General features: G+C 45.0%; 1 protein-coding gene across 1 annotated transcript in view; it reads left to right on the top strand.

The window, feature by feature from the left end:
* LOC120408762 (cysteine-rich protein 1-like) overlaps nt 1-19,225 on the top strand; it is a 55,539-nt gene extending 36,314 nt beyond the window's left edge. Inside the window, exons 3-4 of the mRNA XM_039545968.1 lie at nt 9,570-9,624; nt 17,003-19,225. Coding sequence (XP_039401902.1) covers nt 9,570-9,624; nt 17,003-17,085 — 138 coding nt within the window. The 3' untranslated portion in view covers nt 17,086-19,225. The remainder of the gene's footprint in view (nt 1-9,569; nt 9,625-17,002) is intronic.
* The last annotated feature ends 5,074 nt before the right edge of the window (nt 19,226-24,299 follow it).

The raw sequence follows: 24,299 nt of genomic DNA on the forward strand, positions 1-24,299 counted from the left end.
AGACTGGCTGTTTAACTCGCTAGCCCCATGGCCATCAGGCCTGGTGGATTAGACCAGAAATAGCAGACACCCACCTATTCTGGAAGCAAAGCTGCTTCCCTGAATATGTGCATCCCATCCCCACTGTGTCTGTGGGAAGTTCCTTTTACTAGAGGATTGATTTAAAGTGACTGCTTGTCCTGACAGCCACTATCTCCTGGCAAACGTTGGCCTCTGGTTCAGTTGATTTCATCATGTAACCAGCATTCCCTATGCTCCCTCTAACACTGCAGGAATTTGCTTAAAAGCTGAGACACACAATCTTTCCATCCACATCGATCACTTTAGATCAGATCCCAACAATTTTAATTCCTCTGGGGTTTGAGAGTTTTTTCCCCTCTCCTGAAGTAGAGAGCCACATTGAAAAAGGAAAGTTAGCGGTAGGCTGGCTTGCCAGAAGTTGGGATGGCAGCTACCTGCACTATGATCAGATCTGTCCACTGCCATCAGCTAATATTGAGCTGAAATGAGAAGCTAAAAGAGATCTATGGTACAAAGCAATGCTCATGATGCTTTATTTGAAATGATAAACTTTGCTTGCATTTTTTTTTTAAAAGACGGGCTATAACAAAAACAACCCTCTTGCTGAATTCCCGCTCTACCATTCCCCTTCCCAGCCCTTCAGTCAGTTCATCTGCTTTCATCCCAAACTCGCCTGTAGCAGCTCTGTATTTTACTCTGTCTGAGTACACCCACATTGGTGCCAGCACTTAAATACCATTAGCAGGAACATTTGGGGGAGGAATAATGACATGCCTTTAGCCCCCACTGAAATGCTTTGGACTCAGTGCAGTTTTTGGGAGACAAGGAAGCAAACTGAAAAAAAAAATAAAAGGAAATGAGAAGTGTCTCTCCTACAGAGTGGAGTAGTTAGCATGGACTAACTCCATATGTCTAATTCAGATACTGAAATAATCTATTAGCAGAAGGTTTAGGCCTAACAGATTCTGATGGAAAAGTATAAAAAACGTCTAACTGTTCTCATTAAATATTTTTAAAAAACCACTCAATGCAACACATGTTATGTTTGCATTTTAAAATTCCCCATGTACTGTTTGGAACCCAAACATTGAAAAATCATGCACATAAGAGAAGTGCAATAAGCCAAGAGAAACTGCGTAGGATCCAGTTTGCAGTGTTGTTATAGTCATGTTGGTCCCAGGATATGAGAGAGACAAGGTGGGTGAGGTAATATCTTTTACTGAAATAACTTCTGTCGGTGAAAGAGACAAGCTTTTGAGCTCTAGAGAGCTCTTCTTCAGGTGTGGGAAGGGTAATCAGAGTGTCACAGCTCAATAAAAGGTGGAACAATTTGTTAAGCATAAGGAGTTAACACATGTTGCAAGAAACCGTTCAAAATCAAGTAGGAAATTAACACATCTGCAGTCATAGGACAAAGGAGAGTTAGGGCAGGTCTACACTAGAAATTTACATTGGCGCAGCTGCACCAATGCAGCTGCATCCCTGTAGTGCATCTGATGAAGACTCTCTAAGCTGATGGGAGAGAGCTCTCCTGTCAGCTTAATAACTCCACCTCCGTGAGAGGCGGTAGCTATGTCGGTGGGATAAGTTCTCCCGCCAACACAGCCCTGTCTACATGGGGGAGCGGGGTTAGGGTCGTTATAACTATGCTACTCTGGAGTGTGGATTTTTCACACCACTGAATGACTTAGTTATACTGTAGTAAGTCAGCATTGGCCTGCTAAACCCAGGGTTGTGAGTTCAATCCTTGAGGGGGCCATTTAGGGATCTGGGGCAAAAATCTGTCTGGGGATTGGTTCTGCTTTGAGCAGGGGGTTGGACTAGATGACCTCCTGAGGTCCCTTCCAACCCTGATGTTCTATGATTCTAAGTCCCAGGCTCATCATTTAAAGGTGTTGTGCAGGTTTCCTTGAGGACACGGACTGAGAGGTCAGCTATAAAGTGATCACTTTGTGAAAAGTGTTCATCCATGGGTGATTGGATGTTTTTGTCTTTTACAATTTTACTATGCAAGTTCATTCGAAAGCATAGTGATTGTCTGATTTCATCCACATAATTGTTGTTGGGGCATTTCATGCAGTGGATGAGGGACACCATATTTGTGATAGGCATGTGTAGGACCCATGGTTCTTGAAGGGTGTGTTGTAGGGGTTACTGATCATCATAGCAGTGGAGATATGGCTTCAGGTTTTGAATCTGTTGTTCTGGCAGGGTCTGGTGCCACTTCCAGTTGGTGTATCCTGGTCTTTGCGGAGTTTGCTTCTGATAAGGAGCTTGGCAAGTTTGGGGGCCGGGGGTTGGAAGGCCAGAAGATGGAAGACAGGAAAGATTTCTTTCAGGATATGATCCCCATCAAGTATGGGTTGTAATGGTTTGATGATGCCATGCATGGGTCAGAGTGTGGGTTAGCAGATGACAACTAGGGGTGTGGGGTCAGTGGGGTGTTGTTTTTTGTTCTGTATTGAAGCAGATTCTCTCAGGGAATTAGGGTGGCTCATTCCATGATGCGATCTACTTCTCTGGTGAAGAGTCCTTATTTGGTGAAAGCGGTTTTAAGTGTGTTAAGGTGTGCATCCTGAATATTCTCCTCAGAGCATATCCTGTGGTATCTGAGGGCCTGGCTATACATAACCAATTTCTTGGTGTGTTTGGGATGGATGCTGAATCTGTGGAGGTAAGTGTGGTGATTCATGGGTTTCCTTATATCGAGCTCTAGGACATTGTTGAAGCTGATGGTGTTTTTCAGGAAGATGACGCAGGTGTGGGAGTGTTCTAGAGAGAGTCTGATGTCTGGCTAGTGGTTGTTGAAGTTGGGGAGGGCACTCTAGGAGGGAGTTTTGGAGACAGCGAAAATAATCGTTGATGTATCTCAGGTATATCATTGATTTCATGCAGCATTTTTCTAGAAATTCTTCCTCCAGGTGGCGCATGAAGAGGTTGGCATATTGCCCTATGACTGCAGCAATTACCCACTTCATTTAGAATTGGGTCTTGCAATAGGTGTTAACTCCTTATGCTTAACGATCTGTTCCCCCTTGTATTTAGTTGTGATACTCTGGGTACCTTTCCCAGACCTGAAGAAGAGCTCTCTGTGGAGCTCAAAAGCTTGTCTCTCTTACCAACAAAAGTTGGTCCAATAAAAGATATTTCCTCGCCGACCTTGTCTCTCTCTAGAGTCTAGTTTCACAGATTATATAGAAATGTAAAGAAAGCGATTCATGGTGAAAACCATAAGTCCTAGAGCACCCACTGAAAAGTTTAGTGGGTGCTTAGTACCCACTGGCAGCCAGCTCCTCCCTCTCTCTGCCCCCCCAATGCCTCCTGCCTGCCAGTGGCCCTGATGATCAACTCTCCCCCTTCCCTCCCAGCCACTGGGATCAGCTGTTCCATGCCGTGCAGGAGGTGCTGGAGGGGAGGGAGAGGAGCGGGGATGGGGCACACTCAGGGGAGGGGGCAGAACTGGGTGGAAGAGGGGGGGTGGGGGCAGAATGGAGGCAGGAAGAGGAGGGGCAGAGGTGGGGACTTGGGGGAAGGGGTGGAGTGGGGGCAGGGCCTGGGGTGGCACAGGAGTTGAGCACCCCTGGGATTAGGAGGAAGCTGGCGCCTGCGGTGAAAACATTCTTTCCATTTGAATAATATAAAGAAACATTGGTAACACACGTACAGCCTTTGGGTTTTCTTTAACAATGATTTTAAACTTGACAGTATATTTTAAGTGAATCATAATATATCCCTCCTACCTGTTAAAATGTAATTTGTGAGAGTCTTTATGTCTCCCCTACTCTGAGTGGTGCCTGCTCCCAATCCAGGTTTCCAACACAACAGTGCAAATCAGAGCTTCCTCCCCATTACGTCTACACTGCCTCTGCTGGCCTGTTATATGCTGCTCGACCAGTGAAGCAATATTTGCAGCTATACAACCTGGTGCTGTAAATCCATAACCTCTGACAGCTAAGTAGCACTGGGCCAGCTCAGGCCTTGGATGGGGTAGCTAGGTGTTGTGGGAAGTGTTATCAGTGGTACTGCAGGTAGCACGCTTGGCTCCGAATGAGTGCTGAACCCTTGCCCAATGGAGGTGCTGTCTTTCCGATGAGATTCAAAAACAGGATTGGTACCACGTGTGTGTGTTGCTGTTTTTCATGAGACATTTGTCACATCTCATTGCAAAGGTGATTACAATTCCTTGGTGGATAGAGTGAAACTTACCTTCGTATGATGACATGGAAAAATTGAATGAAAGCTGTGAGATACAGCATGAAGCTCAAGACTGCTGGTTGCACATCACCATATGTTTCAGAAAAAGACACCCAATTTTGATTTACTGACTTTGAGTGATAGAGAATCCACTACATCCTTAGGAGAGCTGTTTCAATGCTTAATCTACTCACTGTTAAAAATTTGCACCTTATTTCTAGCTTTGTTTCCAGACATTATGCTATCTTTATCCTCTAGATTAAAGAGCTATCTGCAGTTAAAAATGCCTTTCCCATTTAAGTATTTGTAGATCATCATCAAGCAATCTCTTAAACTTGCCTAGGACACATTAAATAGACTGAACTTCTTCAGTTACTCATTGTAAGGCAGGTTTTCCAGACCTTGAATCATTCTTGTAGCTCGTCTCCAAACCCTTTCCAATTTGTCAACATCTTTTTTCATAGATTCACAGATTTCAAAGCCAGAAGGGACCACTGTGATCCTCTAGTCTGACCTCCTGTATAATACACGCCACAAAACTCACCCAAAATAATTCCTAGATCAGACCTGTTAGAAAAACATCCCATCTTGGTTTAAAAATTGCCAGTGATGGAGAAGCCATCATGATCCTTGGTAAGTTGTTCCAATGGTTAATTACCCTCCCTGACTGTTAAAAATGTACACCTTATTTCCTGTCTGAATTTCTCTAGCTTCAACTTCCAACCATTGGATCATGCTGGAGCATAAGAGCTGCCATACTAGGTCAGATCATGGTCCATCTTGCCAAGTATCATATCTCCCACGGTGGACTGTATCTAAGCTTCAGGGGGAGTGTAAAGAACAGGGAAATTATGGAGTGATCCACCCCTGTCTTCCACTCTGAGTTTCTGGTCATCAGAGGTCCAGAACTGGACACAATATTCCAGCAGAGATTGCACTAGTGCCAAATACAAGAGGTAAAATAACCTCTCTGCTCCTACTTGAGAATCCCTTGTTTATGCATCCAAGAATCATATTAGCCCTTTCGGTCACAGTGTTGCACTGGAAGCTCATATTCAGCTGCTTGTCCACCAAATCTTTTCAGAGTCACTTGCTCCCAGGATAGAGTCCATGGTCATGTAAGTATGGCCTGCACTCTATTTTCCTAGGTATATACATTTACATTTAGCCATATTAAAAGGCATATTGTTTGCTTGTGCCCAGCTTGCCAGGCAATTCAAGTTGCTCTGTATCAGAGACCTGTCCTCTTCGTTATTTACCATTCCCCCAATTTTGATGTCATCTGCAAACTTTATCACTGATGATTTTACGTTGTTTTTCAGATCATAGATAAAAATGTTGGTCAATTGTAACAATGGCTAATTACTCTCACTGTTAAAAATCATGGCTTATTTCCAGTCTGAGTTTGTCCATGACTCCATATTCCCTGATTTTGTCCAGGATTGATGTCAAGCTAACTGGCCTATAGTGACGTAGGTCATCCTGTTTATCCTTTTAAAATATTGGCACAACATTAATTTTCCCCCAGTATTCCAAGATATTTTAAAAAGCAGCATCAATGGTTCTGAGAGTTTGCCAGCTAATTCTTTTAAATCTCATGGGTGCCAGTTATCTGATCCTGCAGATTTAAAAATGTTTAACGTTAGGAGTTACTTTATAACAATTTGTCTAGAAATACTTTTTATTCCAACAATAACATTATCCCTCTAATATGTGGCTACATCATATAGCTTCTTTCCAAATGCACAACAATTATTCAACCCTTCTGCTTTTTCTGCAGAATTATTACCATATCTGTCTAGTAAAGAACCTCTGTTATTTCTAGGAATTCCTTTGTTCTTGATTTATGTTCATACCTTTTTCATTGATACCTTTAGCTTCTGTTATCAATTGTTTGAATTTCATAACTGCTAATGTATAGTCATTACAATCAACTTCCCTCTTTTTCAATTTGTTATATATTGTACTTTATTTTTTTATAGCTGATTTCACTTCCTTTCTTAACCAGGATGGTATTTTATGTGAATAAGACTTCTTTTAGGGTTGCAGGATTGTGGTTTATTTAGATATTTAGTAAAGCTTTCTTAAACATTCCCAGTTATCATCCATTTAATTTTTTTTTCCTTCCAACCAATTTTGATGGTAATTGTTTCCAGCATCAGAAAAATGGCCCTTTTAAAATGCCAAGTATATATATTAATGGTCAGGACTATATCCTCTTTGCACATAACAAATGTAATTAGGTCATGAGTACTTGCTCTTAGGCAACCGCTAATTGTTAGCTCAATGATCAATTCTTCTTTATCTGTCAGAATAAGGTCTAATATAGAAATACTCCTAGTCTATACTAATCTATAGTTTTCAGAAGGATGTTTAAATAGTGGCAGCTTCAAACTTCCTGCATATGTCCCCCCCGACTGAACTCCCCAATGACAACATGTTTATTCTTTCTGTACATTGCAAATAGATGTTTAAAGAGCGGCTTATCCTGCTCTCAATGTCTGTAACAAACTCCCACCGGTCTCCCACCCTGTGGCTCATCAGTGAGAACACTGATCTGTAAGTGCCCCAGGTCCTGTGCTTTGAACTGATGGTAGCTCTAAAGCAGGTAATGGTATCTGCTGCCCACTCTGTCCTGCCTAAATAGGGTGTTTCCAGTGAGACCATTCCCACCACATGAATCCTCCCACCATGTCACAGGAATAGCTGAGTGGCCTGCAGTCTTGAGCCCTGCCTCCTTATCCTCCCCTGAACACCTGTGGAAAGGGACGAAAAAAGAAACTGCAATTTGTCTGCTAGCGATCGAGTAGTGCCCCTTGCCCCCATGCCACAAGCATCTGTCACAGTCTCTAGGTATACTTTACTATTACATTCCAATACAGTCATAACGAACCCCAATAGATGCCCAAATCAACACCCTTCCACAAATAATCATGCCTTTCCCGCTCAATCTGCCTCCTCTCTGAAGGCCCAGATAAACAGCTGATTCTTGAAGCATGATTGGAAAGTCTCTGACCCAAGTGTAGTAGAATGAGAGCCTGAGACATGAGGCCTTGTATCAGAGGCCCGGCATGAAGCCTGAACTAAAGTAGTGGTCAAGCCTTGCTAATATAAAGAAAAGTTAGCAAGAGACAGGCTGTGAGCAGGCTCACAGAACCTGGCAAGAACAGGGCTGGTATTGCAAAAACACACACATTCCTGAGAAGTGCTGGGCACAGGACACTTGTGTAAACACATTCCAGAAGGGTGGTACCAGAACACCCTGACACCAAGTATAGTACCAACACTCTCCCCGAAGATGATACAAGGATATACTGACCCCCTCTTAGTGAGAAGGTCAGGATGACAGTGTGATGGATAGAGATGTTTTGATCAAACCAATATGTACAAGGTAATGGGTGGTAACAAATCACATCAGGGGGCAGTAACTAATCATGTCAGAGGGGCAATACGTAACTTGTTTGTACTGGTGTATAAAGAAGGGTCTCAGAGGGAGTGTCTCTGGTCAGCCTAGCAGGGCAGTGGAAAGTCCTGCCATTGGCTGAAGCGTAGGGTGACTAGATGTCCCGATTTTATAGAGAGAGTCCCAATTTTGGGGTCTTTTTCTTATATAGGCTCCTATTAGCCCCTACCCCCGTCCCGGTTTTTCATATTCGCTGTCTGGTCACCCTACTGAGGTGGTCCATTGTCACGGGCACATATGTGCTAGTGTAATGTAGACACTGGTCTGGGGAGCTAGGACAGTGCTGGCTGGGCGCCTTCGCTACTGAAACGGGTCTGTGGCTTTCTTGGGTGGTATGACCGAGGTCTGCTGTATCAGCGATCTGCGCAGAGCTGGTGTAGCACACAGACAGAACACACATGCACACGCAGCCAACATCTGACAACACCAAAGAGCAAAGTGAATTCCAGAGCTGAGTCTCCTTAATTGGAAATATCCTGCCACCATTTTCTTCCCCACATTTAAACATGGGAGTTCTAAGCTTGAACATCCCAGCAGATCTCAAATATGGATGTGTGACGGGTGGGGGAATCTGTCCGTACGGTTTATGAGTTCTGTGTGGGATTATGAACTCCCTGCATGAACTCTCTTTATGAGGTTGCAGACTCCATTTTGGATGTGGGGCTCTTTACCTTCTTAGTGGTCCTGTTACCTCCATGTTGGACTAGAATTCCAAAGGCTGATGGCGAAGGGATAACAAGAGAGGGTTGTTGACTTGAGTGCTCAATCATTGAAATGGAATAGCTCTAAACAACCATCTGGCTCCCAGGACTCTGGGGTCACCTGCTGAGGCTGACCAGGGAGTCACCTGACAGAGGAGATAAAGGAGAGTATAAAAGGCATAATCTGTTCTATTTGCTCTCTCTTCGGCCATTTGTCATGAGCTAAAGATGAGAGAAGCTGCAGCAGGCCCCAGATAAGATGGGTGGGGGGAAATGGGGAATGCTGCCTGCCTACCTACCAGAACACAGGCAGTCCCCCAGAACTCCCAAAGGAAGGATAAGCCGGAGAAGGGAAATGTGTGTGGAGTTTATTATTTTTATATGAGTCTGTGTGTTTATGTGATTAACTAAAGAGCAATAATGTGTTGGAATTCTGTGCACAGTGTCTGTGTGCAACACCTACCACATGCCTCCTGAGGGAGTTAAACTGTAACACAGCAGGCTCAGACCTTTGGGTGGAGTTCTGGGAGAGGTGGTGTTTAAGGTACTGGGGTACCTTAGGGGTCAATGCTGGACCTTGGGGCCTAAGGCAGCTGGGCTGAGGGGCTCCATTTCCATGACAAGGTGAGAGACTGAGAGTCAGCACCCAAGAAACTTGCAAGAAAGAGCAAGAGAGGAACCAATACTGCAGCCTGCTGAGGTCCAGGGAAGCTTAAAACATCCAGGGCTCCAGCAGCTGGAGTCCTCACAGCAAGCTGCTTGGCAGACGCTGGGAATGAGTGACAGGGGATGGATCACTTGATGATTGACTGTTCTGTTCATTCCCTCCGGGGCACCTGGCATTGATCACTGTCAGAAGACAGGATACTGGGCTAGATGGTCTATTGGTCTGGCCCAGTATGTTATAAGCAAGAGGGCAGCCAATGGGGGAGCCTGACCAGATCTGTGATATGAAGTTAAACAAGGAATGAAAGATGGTTTCTAAGTGCAGAAGCGCCAAACCACGCCGGGATTTATAAATCCACCCCTACACTGTGAATACGCAGAGACAAACTGGAAGGAAGACTCTGAAACAGTGTACGAGATATTATCACAAGTGGTGCTTCAGGGGTTTACTGTGCGTAGGAAAAACCTAGTCCCTAGAACTAGCCTTAGTTGTCACTAAACCTCTTGCTGTTCTTCTTTCACAGTATGACGACAAACCCTACTGCAATCACTGCTACCTGCAGCACTTTGGACCAAGAGGTAACATCCTTGCCGACTCACTAGTTCACCCTTCACTATAATCCTGTAATTCAAGAGACTGATTTTTAAAAGCAGCCTCTAAATCTGTGCCCCCTGTTTTCCAGGCACAGTCATTTATGCATGGAACAAGAATGAATTTGCCCAAACAAACAGCATTTGTGGGAGCAAATAAGAGTTAGATGGTCAACTACCTAATTTGTCCACAGAAATCCCAAGCTGAAGTTCAAATATTTTGTGCAGGCAAATTTGCAAGTGCAAATTTAGATATTGGATTGAAGCCCCTTTGAAAATGCAGTCAATAATATTTAAGGTTAAGATTCTCTCACAGGTATTTTTAGTAAAAATCAGGGACAGGTCATGGGCAATAAACAACAATTCACCCTAGCCCGCGACCTGTGCCTGACTTTGACTGAAAATACCCTGAGGGTGGAAGACAGACCAAGCTCTGCCAGGGGCCTGCAGCTGCTCCAGCCCTGATGCTGCTCCTGCGGGAGGGACTGACTGCTGTCGCACCAGCCCCAGGAGGCTAACCCAACCCCAGCCACTGCTCCGCTGGCCCAGGGCTGGCTGCCAGTCAGCTGTTTGGCAGCCCTGGGGCTGGTCACCGGTCAGCTGTTCCGGCAGCTGCTGCTCTGGCAGCTTCAGGGCTGACAGCTACTCCAGCCCTGCCCCAGAAAAAATCATGGAGGTTCCGGAAAGTCACAGAATCCATGACCTCCGTGACAGAATTGTATCCTTAATAATGTTGCATTGACATCTTCCAGTTTCATTTTGCCCTTCTGAGACAGAGTGGGCTGTTGGAAGTAGCATGACCTAAAGGAATGAGTGGAAAGTTGGATCTTAGGCGTTTCTAAGTTCTAATCTTTGCTCTTCAGCTGGAGACTGTCTCTTTGTTATATGTTTGTATGGCACTTAGGACAACGGGGCGCTGGCCTCCAGTCGCTACCATAATACACATAACAATAAATCTGTGTGGCCTTGGGGAAATCACTTCATCTCCCTGCCTCAGTTTCCCCATCTCTATAATGGGGGTAATAACCCCTCACTCACAGAGGGCCCAGTCCTGCAAACCTTACTCACCTGAGAAAACCCTATTCCACTGTCAGGAGGACTCAATCCGCAATTAGTTAATGATTGTACTGCATTTCTAACACATGGCACTTGATTCGCCTTTCGCATCAGTTTTACAGTATCATAACTGCATTGTGCTGCCGTGTAGTTACTCCTGACCTACAGCGAGAGGAGGATCAGGCAAGTGTTATATGTAATACATGCTAAGGGCATCCTTATTATTATTATTGCTGTTTTGCCCTCACTTCTATCTGCCCTGGCTGATGTTGTGGATATTCACAAAACACTGGGATGTAGCTGACACTCAAAAAAACAAACTCATCAAGAAACCGCAGACTGGCTTGATTTGCATCCACTTGGATAGAGTCCAAAGTGCCTTTCATTCTCGTGTAGCATCTGGTGAAAGATGGGAGACAGATGAGCCTGAAGAGATGAGCTACTCATTCTACCTCAAAATGTCCGTGCCTGCTCCTGAGTCAGTGAGGATTCTGTCCAGCTCCAGAGGAACAGTTTATAATGCACATGGGTTTCCATTCCCACTGGTGGGTGAGGCCTTCGCTCCCATGCCAGGAAGAATTACACAAAGTGACAGTTATCTAAGAAAAATGATTGGAGCTTTTCCTGTTACTTTTGCCCTGATGTCCAGCTGATGAAGTACCATGAATTGTGTGCAGACTGTTTCGCACTGAAAAGAGGAGAATGCCTTTCAGAGGCATGGACCTGTGCATGGCCTAAGCTCCATTCCCAGCTAGCATTCAAACGCAGATCCTGATCATAACAGGACAGGTTCTGAAATCCAGCTCCAACGCTGGCATTCACGTTCAGAGCTAAGTGAATAATGGATTTTTTGGTTCTGGGGCCAAGCAAGAAAATCCTCCCCCAAAATCCAGTTCGATTTGAAACAAAATCAGTTTCCCCCAATTTTTTCATCATATTGAAAAACTCTAATAAATAAATAAATAAATAAATAGTTTTGAAACACCAATTTAGTTGATTTGAAACTATGACGATGGTGATGCTTATTTTTACTGTGGCGTTTCGATGGGACTGTTTTGAGGTGGTTTTCATCTTTTTTTGTTTAAACTGGCCAAATGTGAAAACGAAATGCCATTTTGAAATGAAAAAAGTCTAAACAAAATGTTCTTTTGAGAAAAAAAAATGTTTTCTGGGTATTTTTGGTGGAAATTATTACGCAAAGTTGACCCAAATTCGCAAGCAGTTTTGGAGACACCTCCTGCCACCCTCCCCCCACCCCAAATGCATTTTTTGGCAAATTTTTTATTTGCCAGAAACGTTTCTCCAAGCTCTCTCCATGCTGCTCTCATAGGCATAGTGTCTGGGCTCAGTGGCATAGCCAGGTTCTAACATCAGGGGGAGCGAACACATTAAAAAAAGGCGCCACCTGACATATCAAATTACACCTCAACCTCAATATAACGCGACCCGATCTAACACAAATTCAGATATAACGGGACAAAGCAGAGCCCCGGGGGGGGGGAGGGGGGCTGCGCATGCACCCGGGGGGGCTGCGCACGCACCCGGGGGGACAGCCCCTCTCATCTCTCCTGAGGGGCTGCTCTGCAGTCTATGGCCCCTGGAAGCAGGCAGCACACAGGAACGGGGGGGTGGGGGCACAGTCCTCCACATGAGAGAGACAATCAGACAGAGGTGGGCAGGGTCTGTTGGGGGTTCACATGGGGAAGAGGGGGTGGGGGGCTGCACTGGGAGACTCTCCAATGCAGCACCTAGCCACGCTGGCTCTGTGCAGCAAGAGAGAGAGGCCGAGGAGGAGCTGCCCTTCCCTTTCCAGCTGGGTCTGTGAGTCCCTGATCTCACAGAGTCTCAGCGCTGCAGGCACCCAGCTCCCAGGTACTGGGCTGCAGTGCAAGCTAGAGGGGCTGATACAGAGAAGTCAGGACCAGTCAGAGCACTTCCCATGTCATCATGAAAACTCACTCCTGGAAAGCTGGGTGAGGTAATATGGGGCGGGGGAAAGGGTTAATATATATCAAGGTGGGTGAGGTAATATATTTTATTGGACCAGCTTCTCTTGGTGAGAGAGAGACAAGCTTTTGAGCTTTCACAGAACTCTTCTTCAGGAAGAAGAAAGAACTCCATGAAAGCTCCAAAGCTTGTCTCTCTCTCACCAACAAAAGCTGCTCCAATAAAAGCTATTACCTCACCCACCTTGTGGCTCTAATTTCCTGGGAACAACAGGGCTACACCAACACCGCATACAAAAATGCAAGATTCACATGAACAGCACAGAGTGACACCATCACACCAGGACACTGTTTTCACGATTCATCTTAGCAGAATGTCATCATCACACCAAGGAAGTAGCACTATCAGCACAATGAGATAAATACAGCCACATGCCAAAAATTCACAGTACAAGCACACTGGGATCCACACAGCAGGGTAGTAGTGTCAGTTTAGCTCTCAGTCTCTGAGTCCATCCCCACTCAACTAAGTCCAAAGTTTCAGCTAAACACAAGGGCACCTGCAAATAGCTGTACTAACAGCAGGATCTACACTGGCACAATAGGAGGAGTTGCATGTCAGGGCACTAATTCCCAATCCCAGTGCAAGGCAATATGGGATCCAGGCACCCGGTCCTTAGAACCAGAATTTGTACTCACAGGAGAGTGGGATGAAATTAGAGAAGTTACAGAAGGCAACTCCCAAGAAACAAGGCATTGACCAAATGGCTGGGTGCATGTTAAACAACCATCACCAGCCATTGTGTGCAGCAAGTGAATGACAATTAGTCTATAGCTGTTAGTCTATAAGGTGCCACAGGATTCTTTGTTGCTTTGACAATTAGTAACTTAATGACCACCATCACCAGAGAATTACTCAGCCCTGGGACTCAGCAATGCTTCCCCCTCCCCCCAACATGATCACAAGCCCTTCCCTTAGGTTTCCCCTGATAGGAGAGGGAAAATCAGGCTACCTCTTGCTGCCCCCCAACATGGTGCCTGGATTTGTGTTTGCCAGAGCTCATGGACTAACCTAAACACATATCACAACAGCAGATAGTTCGTTCCAGCCTTCCCTGGGGAGACAATTCCATCCACACCCCCAAGGCAGAGATTGTACTGCTATGAAGATTTCCCCTGAAAGTCTCAGTTTTCCTCTCCTACCCCCTGACCCCTATCCCTTCCCCACTGCCTCTTCCCTTCCACCCCTCACCCCCTAAGAGGCAGTCACCCAGATGCCAGGGAGGGGGAACCAAGCACACGACATGGCCAATGTCTCTCAGAAGAGAGGCAGGCATCTCTGCCTGGGCAAGGAGGGCAAGCAGGGACACCACAACCCACAGGAGACCAGGAGATGCACCTCTCCCCCCCACACACACCAATGCCTGTCCTGGTGCAGCTGCCAGGGTGCAGGGGATGTTTTTTGAGATGCCTTTGGCTGAGACCCCTGCCCCCCCCCACCATGCAGATGGCCATCCCACCAGCAGCCAGGTGCTTGCTCTCACAGCCACCTGGAGGGTTTCCTGTCCCGTCCCCCCAAGCCACCCTGACACAAGAAAGACCCCATTTGAAATACACTTACCAGCTGCTGCTACTGGCTGCCTTTAGTTGGGTGAGAGATTAGGAGCTGCTGCTGCAGAGCCAGAGAAAGCACCTGCCACAGTGCCACAAGAAGCAGGTAGGAGAAGGAGGTGAGGTCTCTCAGCTGCTCGGCCCCTTGCTCCAGGAGCAGTTCCCCTGGTGGCCAAAAATTAGCTAAACAGTGAGCACTCGCACTCCCCTTGTTAACTACCCTACTGCCCCCACCAAACAGCTGATGGGTCATGGGCCCCCACGGGTCCCATAAACAGTTGACTGGTGGGTGGGTGCCCCTGCCCCCTATGGGGGCATACCCCGACTGACCCCCTTCTTCCCCAAGGCCCCAGCCTCTCCTCCTCCCCAGGAGCCCAGCTTGCTGGAGCTCAGTTCTTCCCCTCCCCACCACGGGATCAGCTGTCTCCCTCCTGCTGGGAGACACAGCTGATCGGTGGGGGCGGGGTATGCAGCAAGCTGGGGAAAACCGGGCAGGCCAAGCTTCAGAGCGGAGCGTGGGCCCTGCCCCTGGTGCCATGGTAACCCTGCCTAAGGCGTGGCTTTTTTGAAATTGTGCTGAGAGGAAGCAGCTGCTTCCCCTGCACCCCACTAGCTACGCTGCTGTCTGGGCTCCTTGCTATTATCTCAGCACCACTCTGTGAGGGAGGGAATTGTTATTATACAGATGCAGAACTAAGGCAGAGAGAAATGAAGTGACTTGTCTAAGGTCACATGGGAAGCTTGTGAGAGAGCAAGAACTGAACCCAGGTCTTAAGGGACCCAGGCAACAAGCTTAACAACAAGGCCAGGCTTCCCCTCTGAAGAAGTAGCAGAGGATCTGATTCTGATTACACTTACACCAGTGTAAACCAGGAGCGAATTCCCTGAAGTCGGTTACTTATCATTCATGATCATTTACAGCAGTGCACAGAGGCCCTAGCCAATATCGCAGCCTCCCTGTGTGAAGTGCTGCACATACACATAGTAAAAGACAAGAGCTTACAGTCTAAGTAGACAAGACAAACAATGGGTGAGAGAAAAGGATACTACATAGAAGCCCAGCGGAGGCACCGAGGAATTGAGTGATTTGCCCAAGGTCACAAAGGAAATCTGGAATAAAGGCAGGAACTGATCTGCATTTCCTAAATCCCAGGAGAGAGCCTCCTCTCCATGCACGTGCATGTAGACTGGTGAAATCAGAATCAAGTCCCAGGTTTGCATTAGATCTCTGATCCAAAAAGAAATTGTACAATTGTATTATGTTCAGAGATTGTAGATAGCATGCTGGGTAATGCCCTAGCCTTTCATCTCTAGAAGTGGAAGCCTCACGTCAAAATGAATCTGGAGGTGTTTTATATATAACAAAACTACTGCATGGTTGGCAGGACTGTATCAAAAAGGACACAGAATGGAAGTTTTGTAGGTTGGGCTAGATCTGTTTGGTGGAAGCTTGCATCACATTCACCCAGCTATAGCCAATGTTTAGAACTCATTGCCACGAGAAAGAAATTCACCCATAGTTGCACAACCAATTAGTCTTATTAATAACCACATTTATTGGCCTAAGGACCACCCAAGAGTGGGTGGCCAATGTGCAAGTTGCTGTACAGAGTAGTAGCTGTTCCCTGCCTTGAAGAGCTTACAATCTACATTGAACTGTACTTTATGGACCTATGCTTGGCGTACACAGAGGTTTTGTACCAGTATGATTATGTTAGTTAAGGGAGTGATTTTTTTTTCACCAATATCAGTACAACCCCGGTGCAGATGCTGTTATACAGTTCCAAAGGTGCCTCATACCAGCATAGTTTATTCTGCTTCCTGTGTGGGAATAAGTTGTACTGCTATAAGCACATTTATAACAGCATAATGACATCCCCGCTAGGAGGTTGTACCACTTTAATTATACTGGCCGATTCAAAACAGTACAACTTGTATGTGTAGAAAAGGCCTAAGCCCCTTTTAAACCATTCTTTATATGGTTATTCATAGAAGAGTTTACACAAAACATTTTCACACTGCGTGTTGTTTGTGCTGTGTGGTGGCTCACCCGAGTCACATGGTAATGTTTCTGGTACCTGGTTGGATGACTGAACCATTTGAAGCAGGAGAACAATGAATAGTCAACTTCTGGTGTGAAAAAAGAGCATTCACACTAAATTCATAAAAAATTTCAGGATTCATGACCATTTTCACGAACACCTATTCCTTAGCGCAACAACACGACCTCAGGAATGACTGTTAACCAAACCCAGTGCTTTTATACACAGAAATATTAGTGGATTCCTTTTCTTAGCCACAGAAACTGTTCTACCTGATTGACACTGCAAAAGCTGTTTATGACATCAGGCTAAATTCTCTACATAAGAGGTATTCCACAGTGCTGTTCTATGCCCAAATGGACCCAATAATTAAGATATTGAGCTTGCATGTTGAAGAGGATGTTCTCAGAGCTCATGTTTAGTTTGGTTTCTCCCGAGACTGAGAAGTTCATGAGAGTTCAGTTTTTAATTGAACAGCTTGCCAAAGCTTCTACAGTGCTTTGAGTAGGCATAATTTCCTCCAGTTTTTAATAGCAAGTGGAATCTTTGATGAGGTTTTCAAAGATGACAACACTGCAAGATTAGGTTTTACCGTACGTTTCTGTTTTTAATTCCCCATCCCCCCCTGAAATTTAATGTTTCCTTTTGTTCCTCTCTGTGGGCTTTCTTATTCATGTGTCCTCTTGGTATTTTTGTTTTGTTATTTTAAAGGACCAAGACGGCCAACGTCTCGCTCATCTCTTGGGGCAGCTTCCTCTCCCAGAGTTCCAGTGGGAAACCAGAACAGCTCCTAGATGGCCTGGCTTTAATATTCAAAACTCGGAGACTCATTACTGGACTGTGATAAAGTAGCGAGATGGCATTGTATTTTTATCCACAGACTAAGAAAAATGCAGCTGAAGAAGAATGTTGCTTCTGAGAATGACTGATAATCAGACAAGTCATAAGAGAACATGCTTCTAAACTGAAATCCCTCCTACTGCAGATTAAAATTGTGCTGTGATAAATGAATTTTAATGAGCTACAATGAATTTTAATGGGATATATTCTTGTTTGTGTGAAGGGGACATATTCATAGCATCGACTTGATTTTCTAACAGCTTAGAAATTGTTGGTTTACTCATCTGTTACCTGAATTGACACTGAAATCTGTAAATAATGATCTCTTTAGCAGTATAATCGACTTCCAGGTGGAAACTTTCTCAGCAATGATCGATAGGTGTCTCCAATTATTCCCTGGTTGGACAGCTCAGATGTACAAAACTCTCTTCACCTCATCTTCTCCAGTAGGGCAAAAAGCTGGAAGCTTGGAACCCATTACTATCAATATTTCCCCAGATTTCTTTGCTGAATCTGTCTTTGACTGGCAGCTGTTGAGAATGTCAGCACATGCCTTGGGTTACTCTAGCTAAGAAATGGTCATCTTTATCATGGTGCAATTTGTCTTAATGTGTACATGAGTTGGAGTGGATGGAACAGTAGGCCAGGGATATCATTTAAGTCCTGTAATGACACATGTATGTCTCTGCATTTGCCCAGTCACGGATGCTTCCAGTAGTCACCCTAAATTCCTATTACCACCAGGGTCCTGACTCAGTCCCCTGAACTTTAAGCATGTGAGTAGGGTCATTGATGTCCATTGTCAGAGTCTAGGCTCCTCTAGTATTGGTAATTTGTTTTCCCCATCAAGTATTGTTCTGATACATAAAATTACAGGCTATTTTTGAATTAACATTGCTAATTCATATAACTGGAGTTTAGTGGGTCTTTGAACCCCCCCTCATTTTCCCCACATTCTTCCATTGTACTGAATGATCAGACCTGAAGGAATTTCACATCATTAAACACCCACCCACACCCCACTCAAAGAAAAACCAATTCATCTGCATTTTTATACAAAAGCAGACTAAAATTAATTAATGGAAAGAAACTCCAGCAGAATGGAAGATGTGATGTTCTCATACTGAAATGCCTGGCTTATTAAATCTCTACTCCTTGCAAAATAGATGATGGATTTTTAATGTGTGCTCTGGATTCCAATGAGCCAAAGTGAGCTTGAAAACTCCCAATTACTGTATTTTTGCCATAGATGTCACTGTGAATAAGTGGTGGTATCATTTCAATATGTGAAATAGACTTCTCCATTTCTGTTTCAATCTGCATTCCAAATTTTCAGAGTTTCTTTCACTATTATGAAACATTCTCACCTTTTTCAGTCTAATATTTTATGCAACAAGTTCCATAACTCTTCCCTCTGAAAATCATACAGTCCAGTTGGCAGTTGCCTGGTATCCTTTTTGAACTTAGCTACTGGTGCATGCAAATGGTAAATACCAAGAGGATGATGTTGTTAGCAACTCTGATGCAGTTAACCCGAGTTACAGAATTGGATAACTTTTCCTTGTAGGTGGCTTCAGTCTACATCACATCACAGGATAGGCCTGGGGTTCTCAAACTTCATTGCACCACTTCTCCCTTCTGACAACAAAAATTACGACAGGACCCCAGGAGGGGGGAACCCAAGCCTGAGCTCACCTGAGCCCCACCACCCGGGGTGGGGGGGGGCAGAGCCAAAGCCCCTTTGCCCTAGGCCGGGGGGGGACCAAAACCCAAGGGCTTCAGCTCCAGGCAGCTCCTGTAACCTTAGTCCCACTGCCCAGGGCCCCAGAAAGTCTAAGCCAGCCCTGGCAACCCCATTAAAATGGGCTTGCGACTGAATTTGGGGTCCCGACCCACAACCGCTGGGATAGGCCATCGCTGATTAGCTACCAACAGTGTACACATTTTGTGTGTTTTTCAAAAAAAAAAAATCAAGAAAAAACATCTAAAATAAGTCACTGGGCTCTGAGTGTGATCGCCTGTCACCAAAGGCTAAATTGTTCAGCTGATCCAAAAGGCCAATTATTTTTCATGGGAAATGAATTTATTTCCCTCCCCCACAAATTATCCACAACGTGGTTTTTTTAATTATTATTATTATAAAAAAAACAAACAGAAAACCAAAACATTTATATATTTTTTTAAAAAATTATAAAATGTTTTGGATTTTCAAAAAATAAAACCATTTTTTTAACCTAAAATTGAAGAATGACAGTTTTGGGGCAAAGCGGCAAAGACATGCATCCAACAAAGTGGGTATTCATCCACGAAAGCTCATGCTCCAATACGTTTGTTAGGCTATAAAGTGCCACAGGACTCTTTGCTGCTTTTACAGATCCAGACTAACATGGCTACCCCTCTGATATTTGACAGTTTTGGGGTAGAAATTTTCAGTTTCTGGTTTGTCATCAAAAAATGCCCACCAATTCTGCTAAAAGGCCATCATCTTCCAGTGGCCTCAGAATTAATCAGAACGTTATACAAGCCTTATTACTGAGGGGACTAGAGTCTCTCTCTGTCCTGCCCCCCTGTTTCTGTTGGTATTTTTATGTAAAAATGTCATGCCTGCCATGCAAAGTGTAATATACTATTGCTAGATAGTCACTGTTTTCCTTTGAGTTTCAATATTGTTTGCTTTGGTGCCAACAATTAAAATAGTCAAGTAATTGCTTTGATGCTCAAATAGCTGCTTTCATGTAGGACCCTCTGTCTCCCTCCATCTCACAGCCTGGAAGGAAGATCTTTATGCTGTGATGTTCAAAGGAGGCCAAGGCAATTCATCCCAGATACTCAAAGATATTTAGGTGCCTAACTCCCACTAGAGTTAAGTGCTTAAATACCTTTGAGGATCTGGGCTTTAGGCACCAAATCCCATTGAAATTCAACTGGAGTTCAAAGCCAATCAAAGGAAATACTTTTTCATGTCATGATTAACCTAGGAACTCATTGCCACAGGAAGTTGTGGAGGCCAAGAGCTTAACAAGATTCAGAAAGGGCTTGGACATTCATATGGGTATCAAGGGTACCCAGTGTTGTCATAACTGATTACAACAAAAATTTGGAAGGGATATTAAACCTCATGCTTCAAGGCTCAAACTAATTAGGGAATCAGGATGAGTCCTCCATGGGGGGGAAGATTATCCCACATTTCCCACTCCAGGGTTTTTACACCTTCCCCTGAAGCATCTGGTACAGGCAGCTATCAGAGACGGGATACTGGACTAGATGGACCAGGAGTTTACTCCAGTCTGCAATTCCTGATGCAGCTGATGAGGAGAGTACCTTTATATTGACTCCGAAAGATGCTGATGGCATGAGAGACTATGATGGGTATCACCTGTCAACCTCATGTTTGCCCCTCATACAGTACCAGTTAGTGGCGGAGCTGGACACTACTAGCGATGGAGAAGACACAGCAGAGAGATGGGAAGATGGACTCAAAAGCAGACTAGACAAAACACTTAGAGCCCTAGTGCCTTCAGACAGTGCACACCTCTGGGGGGCAGCATTTGTGGACCCTGGCCAGGATACACTCCATGTGCTAGCGCAGAGAGATGGATGAAGGGACCTGACCCAAAGTCCATAGAAGGCACTGGAAAGTCACTTCACTGGGTTCTGGATCAGGCCCTACTTAACCCTCCTGGCTCTTTTCAGCCCCACCACCTACACTCACGAAGCAGGTTTGTGGAACAAACACCCATCCCACAAAAATGGGAATAGGTCAGAACTTTTCCATCAAACCTGGCTTTGTCGAGAAGCTGAAACCCCAAAACTTTTCAGCCAAAAGGGTTTTTCGACAAAAGGTACACATTTTTCGTGGGACCCCCCACCCCGCCCTCCCACACACCATTTTCTAATCAACTCTGCACCTGATCTGTGTTTCTATTTTTCAGGCACCACCCACACCACCAACTTTTGTGTTGTGCTAGGACACGGGCCTGCCCCTTGATAGCAATAGTTGAAACACTGACTGTGGAGAAGCCGCAGTTTCATAGCCTGTTAGAATGAACTTGACGTTTGGATCCGCTCAGAAAAAATGAACACTGCACAGCAGTGGCAATGAGTAGCATCGATTTATTATGATAAACCTGGCTTTATGGACTGATACACAGAAGCTCTTAACTTCTCTTTGGTATGGTACTTAAAGGCCCTTCGGTGATCGTGTTTTCAAGTACAGATGTGCCAAACAACACGGGTATGTATGTCTTGTGTTTGGTTATTCTACAACAAGACCAGCTCCATAGAATACAACTCTGTTAGCATGTACCCAGAGCCTCTTCAGTCCTACCACAAACAGTCCTTCATGTGATCAGTTAGGGGATCTTTTTCAGTTACATGATTAGAACTCACCCATATTTACACATTACGGCCCCAGATGCCACAGCGGACAACATATAGGCAGGTCGCAGCATGCGCAGGAGCTCTGCTAAAATCAGTGTGGCTCAATACAAGCACAACAGTCCAGCCACACGCTATCAATTACTTAACGCTCTATGGCTCTGATGTTGCATGTGTTTCAAAGTGGGCAGCCCCTTGTTCCTCCCTAGAGCGCCACTGATTTCGCCGTGCAGGCAGAAGCATCTGCGCACACAGGCCCAATTGCAGGATCAGGGTAAAGTGGGATTTTACTGTGATATTTGCTGTTTTTCTTAAGTCCCCAGCAACTAGAGTCACGTGATTCCATGACAGGTTTCAGAGTGGTAACCGCGTTAGTTTGTATTAGCAAAAAGAACAGGAGTACTTGTGGCACCTTAGAGACTAACAAATTTATTTGAGCATAAGATTTCGTGGGCTTAAGTGGGTTTTAGCACATGAAAGCTTATGCTCAAATAAATGTATTAGTCTCTAAGGTGCCACAAGTGCTCCTTGTTCTTTTTGGTGATTCCATGAGAATCCCAGTTTTCATGAAATAGAAAAGTAAGTTTCCAGCCCTCATGGTTGCAGTGGAAAGCTTGAAAATGTGACCTTAGTGCCCACTAAAGGCTCAGAACCAGAAAGTAAATCAAAAGAACCTCCAAGTGTATTTTTTTAAAAGCAACTCATGACTGCTAAGTTAATCTCATGATTTTGGGTGGACCTGACACATGATTTCTGAGTGCTTGGGGTTGGAAACACTGTTAATAATAACACCTAGCTCTTCCATAGCACCTTTTATCAGTAGATCTCAAAGCACTTTACAAAGGAGGTCAGTATCATTACCTCCCTTTTATAGAGGGGAAACTGAGGCACAAGGCGGGGCAGCGACTTACTCAAGGTTACCCAATAGACCGGTGGCAGAGCTAGGAATAGGATGCAGAATCCTGATCTCTCATGGCTCCTGAGTGGTCAGCACAAACAACAACAACAACAACAAAGGTTATAATGAGGCTGCTGGGCTTGTCTTGTGCCTATAGATGCTATTTGGATAGTTAGCTGTGTGGAAGGAAGTGCCCAGCGCCTGCGCAGGGCAGTGAGATTACCTTGACGGCTTTGACACTGTAGCCCTTTGAACATGAAAAACTATTTATCACAAGTTTTTAAAAGGCAATCAAAAAATCACTAGGAGGAATTTGAATTTCTCAAATTACAGCAAGATCCTCCAGGGAATTTTCCATGTAGGTTTTGAACTGAGATGTCTGTGGATTATATTGAAAGAAAACCCAAACAAAACCGCCCTCTGAAGTGAGATTTTGAACACTGCTGTCTGAGAAACTTTAGCATCAAAAGCTCAGATGACAGAACTCTTTTCTCTGGGAAGCCAGCTTACTGCTTGGGGCAGAATTAAGCAACATTAAATGTTTTATCAAGGATAAAAATAAATAAATCCAGGCTGATATGTTAACCATGGGCATCCCACATCAACTTTAAAGGAGGCTTCACTCTCAGCCCTCCCCCTGTGTAAGGGAGTTACCTTTTAACACAGATATTTACTCCTTCAGATGATTTTTTTTAACTGATCTACGCAGAAGTGCTAATACAGAGCCAGATCCTGGGAAAGAATAAGCTCATTCAACTCCCAACAACTCAAAGGAGAGTTGAGTGTATGGAGGTTCATGAAGGAGGCCCTCAGAACCAGGCCATAGTTAGCCATAATTAAGCACTGGGCCGGGTTACCAAGGGAGGTTGTGGAATCTCTGTCACACGCAGTTTTTAAGAACACATTGGACAAACCCATCTCAGGGATGGTCTAGGGTTACTTGGTCCTGCCTCAGCACAAGAGGCTGGACCTGATACCTCCAGAGGTCACTTCCAGCCTTATAGTTCTATAATCCAATGAAGGGTAAGACACTTAGAAAGGACACTGGACAAGCACCGGTTGTTTATGTTCCGGTAGCACAGAGAGGACCCAAGTGAGATCAGGAATCCATTGTGCTGGCCACTGCATAACACAGAATTAGAGATGGTCTCTACCCCAGACAGTTTACAGTCGAAGGCCCTGATTCACATGCTTAAGTACTATACTGACTAAGGCTTAATACAGAAGATAGACAGGATACTTCTACACTGCATTGTAAACCCAGATCTGTGGGACACGGATTCAGTGTTTCCAGGCCCACACTTGAACACCCACACTGCATTGTAAACCTGGGCTTACAATTGCTGGCCCCGGGTCTCACAGCGGTGCTAACGCACTATGCAGGCTTTCTGAGTCGGCGCTGCAGCTCCAGCTGTGTCCACACTGCAGAATGACAGGGCTTGGACATGAGCAACGGTGGACTCAAGCTCTGACCCCTCCCGCAGGTGGCTCCTAGAACCCAGGTCCTCTGTGCTCGCTGACCCGATTCTGAAAGATTTGGTTGGCCAGGAGGGATGGCTGGGCTCAAACCTGACTCTGAGTTTACAATGCAGTATAGACATACCGATAAAGAGTGGGAGGGGAAGCAGAGTCACAGAGCGGAGAAGTGACTTGCCCAAAGTCACACAGGAAGGCTATAGCAGAGCTCCCTGAAGAAGGAGATTGCTCCATCCTCATCTGGGAGGGTGAACCGCTTGTCCTCTTTTCTCTTCAGACACAGTTCTGAAGTTCTGACCCCAGCCCAGAATTCCTTCTAACACAGCCTCCTCCCCTCTCCTCCCCTCCCAATGGGCCGTCTGCTGCACTCAGCCATGACTTCTCCTTCAATGAAAAAAAAATGTGGACCTACAACTA

Source organism: Mauremys reevesii, linkage group 6 (assembly GCF_016161935.1).
Source record: "Mauremys reevesii isolate NIE-2019 linkage group 6, ASM1616193v1, whole genome shotgun sequence".
Lineage (NCBI taxonomy): Eukaryota > Metazoa > Chordata > Testudines > Geoemydidae > Mauremys > Mauremys reevesii.